This window comes from Herpailurus yagouaroundi, unplaced genomic scaffold (assembly GCF_014898765.1).
Source record: "Herpailurus yagouaroundi ecotype Mexico unplaced genomic scaffold, PumYag 101555, whole genome shotgun sequence".
Lineage (NCBI taxonomy): Eukaryota > Metazoa > Chordata > Mammalia > Carnivora > Felidae > Herpailurus > Herpailurus yagouaroundi.
The window spans coordinates 1,045-12,994 of record NW_024421534.1 but is presented as its reverse complement, the minus strand read 5'-3'; the positions used below and the strand labels follow the sequence as shown (position 1 = coordinate 12,994).

At 40.8% G+C, this 11,950-nt stretch overlaps 1 protein-coding gene across 1 annotated transcript; it reads right to left on the bottom strand.

Annotated features, from left to right (window-relative positions):
• Positions 1-6: 6 nt before the first annotated feature.
• Positions 7-10,896, bottom strand: LOC121026443 (toll-like receptor 2; the record flags this gene model as incomplete). The annotated part of the gene is made up of 2 exons (XM_040469294.1): positions 10,319-10,896; positions 7-2,250 (listed from the first exon to the last, which is right to left on the bottom strand). A coding segment is annotated over exon 2 (2,223 nt), but the record flags the coding sequence as incomplete, so codon positions are not given.
• Between the last annotated feature and the right edge of the window lie 1,054 nt (positions 10,897-11,950).

Genomic DNA, 11,950 nt, shown 5'->3' with positions numbered 1-11,950 from the left:
CTTTTTCTCAATGGGCTCCAGAAGAATGAGAATGACAGCATCGTTGTTCTCATCAAACAGACGGAAGTGGGAGAAGTCCAGCTCATACTTGCACCACTCACTCTTCACAAAGTTTTCAGAAAGCACAAAGATGGTTTTGTGGCTCTTCTCGATGGAGTCGATGATGTTGTCGATAATCCATTTGCCGGGAATGAAGTCCCGCTTGTGAAGACACAACTTGAAGGGAGGGTCGAAGTGCTCCAGCTCCTGGACCATAAGGTTCTCCACCCAGTGGGAATCCCGCTCGCTGTAAGACACAAAGGCGTCATAACAGAGGTCCCGCTGGGGAGCTTTCCTGGGCTTCCTTTTGGCCTGGAGCCAAGCCCACATCATTTTCAGGTACCACAGCCCGTGGAAACGGTGGCACAGAACCCCCGTGAGCAGGATCAACAAGAAAAGGACACAGCACACGACAGACACCAGAGCTGCCCTGTGGCATTCAGAAGCTGGGAGATGGGTGTCCTGAACCCGCTGGCCCCGCACATAGAATGGAGAGTCACACAGGTAATTGTGTGGCCAGTCGGTCAGGATCTGGGCCAGTGCTTGCTGCTCCCGCGTGAAAGACAGGAATTCACAGGAGCAAATGAAATTGTTGCCACCAGCTTCCAAAGTCGTCAGTCTTTGAAAAGAATCAAGTTGCTCCTTAGAGAAAGTGTTTATTGCATTTCTGCTGATTCTCATGACCTGTAACGTGGGTAAGAAGGAGGCATCTGGTAGAGTCTTCAACTTATTTCTGGAAATATAAAGTTCTTTGAGTTGTGGCAAAGTCAGAGAAAATGAATCGAGATTGTTATTGCTAATATCTAAAATTTCCAGTGTCCAGGGGATGCATCGGGTTAAGCTGTATATTCTGGTGTTGGATAAGTTCAAATATTTCAACTTTTCTGGCCACTGACAAGTTTCAGGCATAGAAAGATAACTGTTCTTACTAATATCAAGGTTAATCAAGTTTTTCAGAGTAAGCAAAGTTTCTCCGGTTTTTTCTAATGATTTCAAACGATTTTGCCTTAAAATTAAGGTTTGTAGGAGGGGCCAGGCATGCTCACAGGCTGCATTTCTCAAGTATTCTTCAACCATTAAATTGTCACTGAGATCCAAATATTCTAATGATTTTAAATGTCGTGAAAGTAAACAAGGAACCAGAAACACCTTACTGCTTTCTACTGTGACTCTTTTAACTCTTTCTGTAAGTGAATACACACTACTCAGATCATGAAACGAGTAGAAGTATGGAATGACCAACCTCCGTACTGTTAATGTCTCTATCCCACCTACACTTCCAATTTTGCCCATGTCAGATACGTCAAAGTCGCCAAGCCCATGGAGAGTACAGTCCTCAAACTCTACTTCTAACACTCCAGAAACGTAATTCAACAGTTTTACAAGTTCGCTAAAACTTCCATCAGTGATTTTCACGTTTCTAAATGTCCACTTTTTAATCGACGTATTTGTTTCATTGATGGATGCTTTTGAAAAATGTAAAGTGTTCAAATGAGTATCTCTCAGTTCCAAATGTTCCACAGAACTTAAAAGATCTACAAAAATCTCCAGCAGCAAATCAGGCTGTTTCATACGAAGGGCCAGATGGCTGATGTTCTGAATGGACTTCAAACTCTCTGGATCATACTTCTGGAGATTTGAAGCATCAATCTCAAGTTCCTCAAGAAAAGTCAGCCCAGCAAAATCCTTTTCCTGAATCGCAGTGAAACTGTAAATATTTCCCACTTTCAGAATTTGCAAAGTTGTGAGCTGAGAAAAAAGAGGTGTTTGCCCAAGTGATTTGTAAGGATTTCCCAGCAAGTTTAAGAACTTCAAGGAAGAAAGGGGCCTGAACCACGAGGATGATAAATTAGATATGTGATTATAGGATAAGTCCAAATGTTCGAGACTCCCCAGGGAAAAAAAAGAATCTTCCTCTATCGTGTTAATTTCATTAGACTCCAGCCTCAGAGCCCTGAGGTTCACACAGCCCTGCAGGTCACTGTTGCCAATGTAGGTGATCTCATTGTTGGAGAGGTCAAGGCTTCTCACAGCCGCCGTGAGTCCTGAAGGGATGGAGTTTAAAGATCTGGAGTGGCCCTCGCAGATGCCCGTGGAGTCACAGAACAGAGAAGTCTGATGAGGGGCCACTTCCTTGGAGAGGCTGGTTACAGCCCCCAAGACCCATACTGTCCACAAAACATGTGACATTGTCCAGTCCAGTAATTCAACCTACAAATAAAAGAGGTTCAAATGAGTGACTGTGTTTGACAGTATATCATGATTCCAGTTCTTGAGAAATGTTTTGTAAGGTATAAGGCACACGCGCACGCACACACAGAGCTACCTGGAAATGACAGAGCGGCAAATGGAATGTATGAATGGGGATATGTTGCTGCCACATCCAGCAACACCAACACAGACATTCTGCCACTGTGCCATGACCTCAAGATCCAATACCATCTGGGAGAGTACAGAGCAAGACTCACTATGTCTCAGCTGAAAGAATGAGTCAATGAATGAATGGAGGAATGAACAAGCAAGCAGGTTTAACACGAGCGAGGCTTAATTAACCCTATGGATTTACAATCACCTACTCACGCACTTCAAGCCTTCTTGTATTAAGCATGCCTCTTCCCTGCCTCAATGCCCGCTGGGAGTTAGAGATCTCACAGAGCCCGCCTGCAGCTCTCACTGGAACAGGGTTCACTGACTGCAGCTCCAGCGGGTAGCATGGTCTTTCACCGAAAGAAAAAGGTCCTGTGCTCCCATGCTTCACCTACTCCTAGCAGACAGGAGGGATGCTGGGGACCCCAGGCAGAGCGAAGCGGTTGGCTAGGCTGAGGGACAATCAGACCACCGGAACCTTCTCTTCCTTGCAGAAAAGTAAGTGCAGAAAGTAGTGCTCCAGTCTGGATGTGGGGGGGAGTAAAGCTGTCTGCACACTCTCTCCCACTGCTAGTTTATAACCGTGAATCCAGCACTGTCTTTCTGCCCACCTCCTGGGTCCTATATCCCTTTTTGGCTCTATTCGGCTCTCTCGTTCCTGCTGTCTGTACTCCTCTGCTCACTACATTAGCTCTACAAAACAATTTTAAAAATCTAACCCCAAGAAGAAAACTTTTTGTGGGTAAAACTAATTTCCCACATGCACAGAATCTGAGAGATTACGAAGGCCCTAGGCCTATATAATTTATAGGTACAGAGAATTAAAATATAAATAATGTTAATACACACTTGGCTGGGAAATTTAATAGCTGTTGCTGCCAGATTTTTTACGGCCACACCAGTGCAACTGCTCGGCATCCCCTCCTGTCTCTTTTAGATAAATGGGGCCATACCATGCATGCTTATTCTGGATTTTCACTTCTCACCTTACAATATGGCTTGACATCTTTTTCCATCCATATATACAGACGTTTCTGATTTTTTCCCAATGGATCACAGCATTTCATAATATGGATAACCCATAATTTGCATGCCCATCAGCACCAGAGGACAGTTCCAACTGCCCTCTCTCTTGCCACCACTTTGCACTGCCAGTCTTTTTAACTTCAGCTATTCTGGTAAGCGGTGTAATCTCATCCGAGTCTAAATTTCATTTCCTGGACTAATAATGAACCTGAACACCTTTGCATATGATCATTTGGAATCCTCATTTGTAATGTGCCTGTTTCAGTTTTTGGCCTACTGTTTTCTATTGGATTGTTGCTATTATAATAATTATTATAAATATTAAATTATATATAAATAAAGACATATACTCTGGAAATGGAAGGAAGATACATATGTTACAAATACAAGCATTCCTCAGAGATACTGCAGGTGAAGTTCTGCCATAATAAAGTGACTATCACAATGCAGCCATTGAAGTGAATTCTCTAGTTTCCCAGTGCATATAAAAGCTATGTTCACACTACACAGTAGTCTGTTAAGTATGCAAGGTCTAAAAAAAAAAAAAAAAAAAAAAAAAAGTACATACCTCATTTAAAAATGCTTATTGCTAGGGGCACCAGGGTGGCTCAGTCAATTAAGTGTTCGACTTTGGCTCAGGTCATGATCTCACAGTTCGTGTGTTCAAACCCTGCGTAGGGCTCTATGCTGACAGTTCGGAGCCTGGAGCCTGCTTCGGATTCTGTGTCTCCCTCTCTCTCTCTCTGCCCTCCCCCACTTGCACTGTGTTTGTGTTTCTCTCTCTCTCAAAAATAAATAAGCATAAAAAAATAGTAACAAATTTTTAAATGCTCATTGTTGAAGAATGCTAACCATCATCCGAGATTTCAGTGAGTCATAATCACTGAGCACAGATCAACATAATGAATATAATAACAATATTGAATATAATATTGCCAGAACTACCAAAATGTACCACAGAGACACAAAGTGAGCAAATGCTGCTGGAAAGATGGCAGCGACAGACTTGCTCAATGCAGGGTTACAAGACACGTTTGTAAAAAACACACTATCTGCAAAGTGCAACAAAGCCAAGTGCAATAAAACAAAGTATGCCTGTATCTTCTTCCACTCTGCCGCTTTCCTTCTTGCTTGCTGGAATCTTCTGATAAACAGATGTTCTTAAATTTTCTGTTCTGTTTCTTTGTAGTAATTTTTGTGTCCTGTTTAAAAAATATTTTTTACATTATCATGAAGATACTCTCTAAATCTTTATTGCTAAATCTTTATTGCTTTGCCTTTCATAGGCCTATAAACCACATGGGATTAATATTTGAGGTAGCAGATAGGATCCATTTCATTTCCAAAATGGATATTCAATTGACCCAGCACCATTTTTAAAAAGATCACTTTCGGGGCGCCTGGGTGGCGCAGTCGGTTAAGCGTCCGACTTCAGCCAGGTCACGATCTCACGGTCCGTGAGTTCGAGCCCCGCGTCGGGCTCTGGGCTGATGGCTCAGAGCCTGGAGCCTGTTTCCGATTCTGTGTCTCCCTCTCTCTCTGCCCCTCCCCCGTTCATGCTCTGTCTCTGTCTGTCCCAAAAATAAATAAACGTTGAAAAAAAAATTTAATTTAAAAAAAAAAGATCACTTTGGGGAGACAGTCAACAATATTACTTTTGTCAACAATCGCATGTCCTCATAGGGGTGAGTGTGTTTCAGTGTTCTCTATTCTGATCCAATGTCTGTTTGTCTTATCCTTGTACTGGTATCACTACATTAAGTATATAACATAACTTAATATCCTGGAGGGAGGTGGGGTGGGGCGCAAGCCCTTCCTGCTTATTGTTTTTCTTCAAATGAGGCTTGGTTAATCTTGGCATTTTGCATATTCTTATAAATTACAGAATCATCTTATCCGTTTCAAAAACAAAACTTGTTTATTTTAAATGGCAATACTATGAATCTGTAGGTCAGTTTGGGAATTACTGACATTGTTACAATAATGAATCTTTCAATCCATACATCTTTCCATTTATTTAGCTTTTTCTTTAATTTATCACAATAATATCTTACGGTTTTCTGCACAGAGGTCTTGAGCATATTTTGTGATATTTATTCCCAGGCATTTGAGATCTTCTAAGCTTTAAAAACAATAATACATACTTATATGTGGTATATATTTATTTCAATTAAATTTTATGTATTTACCATGCACTAATTAACCCTGCTAAATTGATTTAGTAATTCCAGTTTGTAGATTTTTATCTTCTATGTACACAATCACATCACTCAGATATAATACTGTTTTTTTCTTTTTTCCAATCATTATACCTTTACCTTGTTTTCTTGATTACTGAATGTTGAATCTTATCAAATACTTTTTTCTCTTCCTGTATCTACTGAGATAATAACATGAATTACCTCCTTTACTGTGTTAATACTGGTGATTACATTAATTGATTTAGTGTTAAGATAATGTTGCAGTTTTAGAAGAAATCCAAGTTAGTCTGGATATATTACCCTTTTTATATTTTACTGGATATATTTATTTACTAATATTTCCTTAGAATTTTTGCAACTATATTCAGAAGTAAAATCACCCTACACATTTCCTTTCCTCTCCTTTCACCAATGCCACCTTCTAAGACTGCAGTTTTTGTTATTATTTGTACATTTTTCTTGTTTTTGTGAAATATATTAAATATGCTTAACAGCTACAGAACTATCCAGATTTTCTTTTTATTCATCTTTCAGCTTTGATAAGTTGTGTTTTTCAAGGAATTTGTTGTTTTCGTTTAATTATGCAAATATATGGACACAGCTACTTACATCATCCTCTTAATATTTTAATGTTTGTAAGACCTATAGTGAGGTTCCCTATTTCATTCCTTAGATGAGTAATTGGTGCCAGCTTTTTTTATTGTCCTGTCTGTGGTTTATCATTCTTTACAAACGTTTTCAAAAACCAGCTTCTCAGTTTATAGATCCTCTATTTCTTTTCTATTTCACTAATTTCTATTCTTCTAATACTATTTCCTTCCTTCTGCTTTCTCTAGATTTTATTTTATTCTTCTTATTCTAATTTCTTTTTTTTTTTATTTTTTTTTTAATGTTTATTCATTTTTGAGAGACAGAGAGAGACAGAGTAGGAGCCAGGGAGGGGCAGAGAGACAGAGGGAGACACCAGAATCCGAAGCAGGCTCCAGGCTCTGAGCTGTCAGCACAGAGCCTGATGCGGGGCTGGAACCCACGAACTGTGAGTTCATGACCTGAGCCTAAGTCAGACGCTTAACCGACGGAGCTACAGCGCCCCTCTAATTTCTTAAGGTAGATGCTTACTCATTAATTTTCAGTCATTCTTCATTCTAATATATTCATTTAAGACCATATATTTTCATCTAAGCACTACGTTAGCTATATTTTCCATGGCTTTTCCTCTGCTGTTCTTTCCATATTTTGCCTCTTCAAGTTTCAGTCTCGAAATTTTCTTCTAATCTATTTTCTAGCTTATTCTTCTTTCTTCAGCTGTGTTTAATCTACCATTAAATCCATCCACTGCTTTTAAATGTTTGGTTATTGCTATTTTCATTTATTTAATTTCTGTTAGATTCTTTTCCCCATCTGCTATGTCATTTTTTGTAGTTTCCAGCTCTCTGCCAAAATTTTGAATCTTGTCTTTCATCACCTTGAACACAGTAAGCATATGATAGGCTGCATAGCACTTCTAACAGGCTTGAAGGGCAGGGAGTTAAAGGTGAAGGTCTAGGCCAATCATGGATGGAAAGGTAAGGCTGAAGTAGAGGAAACCAAGTCCTCACGTAGATTGTAGCACAGCTCTGATTTATCTGGATGGCTCAGACATTCTTAGTCTCTGAAAATGGATTAAGATGATTTCTGGAATAGCTAGTGCTCACAGGTACCTGCACAAGCAAAGGAGAATATTCTCCAGAAGACAGTAACGTTATCCTAGGCCTCAAGTTTCTTTCTACAAACAGTGTTTCAAGTTGAATGTCCAGTACACAATAAAAAACAAGCAGGTACTAAAGGAAGCAAGATAATGAGTATGAGAGGAGCAGAAACAGCGGCAATGGAAGCTAGCCTATAAAGACTAAACTAAACTATAAAGATCTAGTATCGTACCCACCTCTAAAACTGATGGTGGTTAAGATGAGATAGGATTACTGTTTGGTACTGTATTTATTCCATTGTCTTTCTGCTTAATTAGTTATTGAAAAAAATCATCTTAATATAACTGTACGGGGCAACGAAAATTTACTTGATTTTTTTCCATTTTGTAATAAATAGCACAAATCTTAAGAAATCTATACTAGTTTTCCCCTAAGATTTAAAGGTCAAATACATCTATTCTAAATTTGTCCTAGCCTTTTGTCTCTAAAATGTAAAATTCATACGAGCTGAGATCTTGGGCTATTTCATACAAGTATTATATGGTACCTATTGCATGGTGGGTTCTCAACAAATAATAATTACTGATGATGCTAAAACTACCATTAACAACTTGACACTGAAGATCACAGTCACTTCTATTCCTCTTATTTCCTCTATACATTACAGCATGGGGCAGAGAGCTCCTCAGAGTAAGACATGGAGAAAGGGAAAAGCAATGGCTAAAGTTAGACCGAGTAGAGTCATCTCTAATGAGAGTTGTGGGTCTGCATAAAGCATAAAATCATCTGCTTAAAGAATTCAGAAAATTGGAGTGCCTGGGTGGCTCAGTCGGTTAAGCATCTGTCTCTTAGTTTCAGCTCAGGTCACAATCTCAGGGTTCGTGAGTTCAAGCCCCACGTCAGGCTCTGTGCTGGCAGTGCAAATCCCTGCTTGGGATTCTTCTCCCTCTCTCTTTCTGCCTCTCCCCCACTCTCTAAATAAATAAGTAAATAAATAAATAAACTTAAAAAAAAAAAAAAACAAAGAATTCAGAAAATTGACAGAGTGGTGAGGAATCACTGGTCCAAGACCCAGGAAAAGATGGCAGTCTGACAAGTAAGCCTGGCATTAGGAGCAACTTCTGCTGTGCACATCTGCAGAAGCAGAATTGAGAGGAAGTTGAAGCCCTGTTGTCCCCAGAGAAACCACAACCAGATACCCACTTCAGGGTGAGGGCTATAATGGCTGAGTAAAGCAGGAGTGGAGAAGGGCCCCAGGGCCCCAGGCATGGTTGAGAATTGAAAGCACACTCTCCATTAAGCCACGGGCAAGGAAAACGCTATACCTTATGTGAATAAGGATCTCAGAAATCTCTGCCCTCTGGCCCTGGATGAAGCCAGCCTTCTAGAAACCTCCTCTAAAAAATCAGAACTCCAGGCCTGCCACATACACTGGTGTGGATCAAAATATTGAAAGACACAATAAAAATTTGGGGGAATTGAATAAAAAAAATAAGTTCCCAAATTATAAATGCATATCGATTCCCCAATAAAAAAAATAAAGAATAAAAAAAGAATAAAAATTTAAAATAATAAAGAATAATTAAAAATGATAAAGAATAACAATAAAATAATAAATTAATAAGTTGTGTATTGAATTAATAAATAATGATATTAAGTAATAATAAAGCCTAAGCATTTTCTTAAAGAGTATAAATTCCTCACCCAGCCTGAAAACAATGGAATAATATCCTCAAAGGGCAGAGAAGACACACCTGCCAATCTGTCAGTACCCATTTAAATTATCATTTAAGAGTAAAGGTGAGATACATATTTTCAGACATTCAAAAGCTAAAAAACCAAAAAAGAATCTTTATCTATACTCCATCATTGAAAGAAGGACCCAAAAACATGTTCTTCAGCAATATGGAAAATAAACCCGTTAAGAGTAGGCAGCAAGAAACTATGGTTGCATTTTTTTAAATTTAATAATTGATAAGAAAGAAGATAGCATTCAAAAACTCAAGCATGGCTTTTGGTATGAGGAAAAAGGAATGTAAATTTTAAATGCTATTGTGGAGGAAAACAATTTTAACAAGCAAGCCTCTTATTTATAAGAAGTAAATACAACTTACATTTATTACTAGATCTTTGTGAGGAGGTCACACCCTATACCCTATACCATAATGCCCTATACCATAAAATCATGCTCAATTACTATTTAACCAACCAAGCCAAATTCTTAAGGGAAACAATACAAAAAATTAACTGATAGCTTAGAAACTTATAAAACATGCTGCAAACTTGTGACAATTTTCGTAAAATAAGAGCATCATAAAAAGTTTAAAGATGCAAATGTTCTCCGCTTAGAAGAGGAAGAAACTTAAAATACTGGTGAACAAGTCAAAATAGGATGATTGCCATTTCCTTTTTTTTTTTTTTTTTTTTTTTTCTCTTTACTTTCACGTCAGGCCATCCTATCTATCACTTGCTTTCTGGTAAAGTTCTTAGTAACACTGCAAACAGGACCTTCTTCTGCAAGATTAGTTATCATCTCAGCCAGCTGAGCTGTTTGTTTATACTTGAACAATCAATCAATTTCTCTCCCTCTCTCTCTCTCTCTCCCTCCCTCCCTAAAAAACAAACAAAAACAGTAAAAACACTATCCTGTCTTGCGGCTAAGTTCTAAACACAAGTTCTCATTTCCAGAATTTGGAAAGCTTAGAAGGAGAACTTCAGGGCATTCTTTAAAGAACTCGTCTAAGCTTAAATGCTCTAAATTATTTTCTCATCAGAGACATAACTCAGATCTTTTAAGGATGGAAGAACACGGAGGGCGCGTGAAGCCGGGCTCGGGGTTAGTGAGCGAGAGTCCCAGGCAAATCCTGAGTCCTGAATTTTTCCCACTTCTCAGCCACAGTGATGGAAATCCAACTGTGGAAGTTAGGTCCCTGCAGTAACCCAGGAGCGCAGACAAACCACCAGCGGGAAGCACGCGTGCCGTCTGAAAGCCCTTACCTGACCCTAGTCGTCAGGGCTCGGAGTGGAGGGTGGCGCTCAGGCTGGGGCCGCGGGAGCGTCGGCGTCCTAGCGCCCCGTGTGCAACCGAGAGGAAAGCAGGGATCCCCGGCGCACCCCGGCTGAGGGCTGCGGAGCGAGGACGCCAGCAGAGCGCGCTCTCGGGCGCGGCAAGAAAGGCCCGACGTACCCGGGAGATGGCGGAGCCGCCCGGGGCCGCGTCTCCTGGCGGCCTCCGGATGCGACGCGCCTGGGCCGAGGCCGGGAGCGAAAGAAAACGTGCGCGCGGCGGGCGCGCGTCCTCGCCGGGTGCGGGAACCTTCTGTCGCTGAGCACACCGCCGCGCAGCGGAGGAGAGGCCGTGGGGCCGCGCGCCGTCGCGGCCGCCTTTGGCCCCGGGCTGCTTCAGGTGACCTCGACTGAGGTTGCGGCCCACCCGAGGCGGCCCGAGTCCGCCGAGGGCGCTGGGAGGGAAAACAGAACCGAGATTGGTAGCGGCCCCCGCGTGGGAATTCCCGAAGCACAGAGGAAGATTTCGCAATCCCAGTAGCCAGTTACCCAACTAGTATCATCCAGAAGCTTTGGCATTCAGAGCCTCGCGTTACCCAGAAGCACACCGTCTTTAAATTCCACTTCTCCGTTCCTGTCCATCCTTGGGAGCCCCAATTCGTGCCTATCCACCCCCCCCCCCCAACAATTTGTATCTCCAGGGTCCACTTCCACCAGCAAGTCTATACTCTCTTATATTAAAATAGCTCTCACCAGTCACTATCTGGATCAACATAGGAAATTTTGCCTGAGGAGCAGATAAGGACATTTTTTGTTTTAAATCCTGGGGCAGCCCCTGGTGGTGCACTGACTGTAGCACCTATTTCCCATCCCTACTCTTCTCATGAAAGATGTGGGGCTCCAAAGGATTTTGAATCCAAATTCTAACCATGCTCAGTTCCATCACCACCTCTCAAAGTAATTGAAAAACAAAGACTTAGGTTTTTTTCCTTGCCGCAGAAACTAGTGAAGAATGTTCATAAGGGAAACAAATTACCTTTCAAAAATTAAGCTGCCTTAATAATATTCATAGAGTACATTTTATATTCATAACTGTATTTGATCTTCACGAATTGAGGCAGAGGAAGCATTCTTGCTCCTCTTTCGCACACTAGGAAATGCCATGCAAATTGTGGCAGAACTGAGATTTGAAATGAGAATTTTACCTTTCTCGAGCAGCATTCCACATCCCTAATCCTCATTAAGCGTTCCAATATCAGGCAAACTTAATCAGGAAGCAGGAGTGAACTTGAGAGGATGGAGTCTGATTTTCCATTCAGGTTACGGACTATGTGGATATTTCTCTCTCCCTGATGATCCAGGCTCTGCAGCCGCCTGAAAAGACTTTGTTCTTACCACTTCAAAATCTCCACCTCTCTTCCTCAGGAGTTCTCAAGTGTATAGGTAAGAAAACTTATTCCCAATATTTTCCCCCTGAATCTAAAAACCTCTGTTCTTTCTCTGTATGTCTTTATTTGAACTGCCTAGATTAACTAATGTTATTGCTTCGTAATCCCAAAACTTCTTAGAATGTCCGGCAAAGTCAGATAGAAATCATTTATTTCCCCACAAGTTATTACCAGT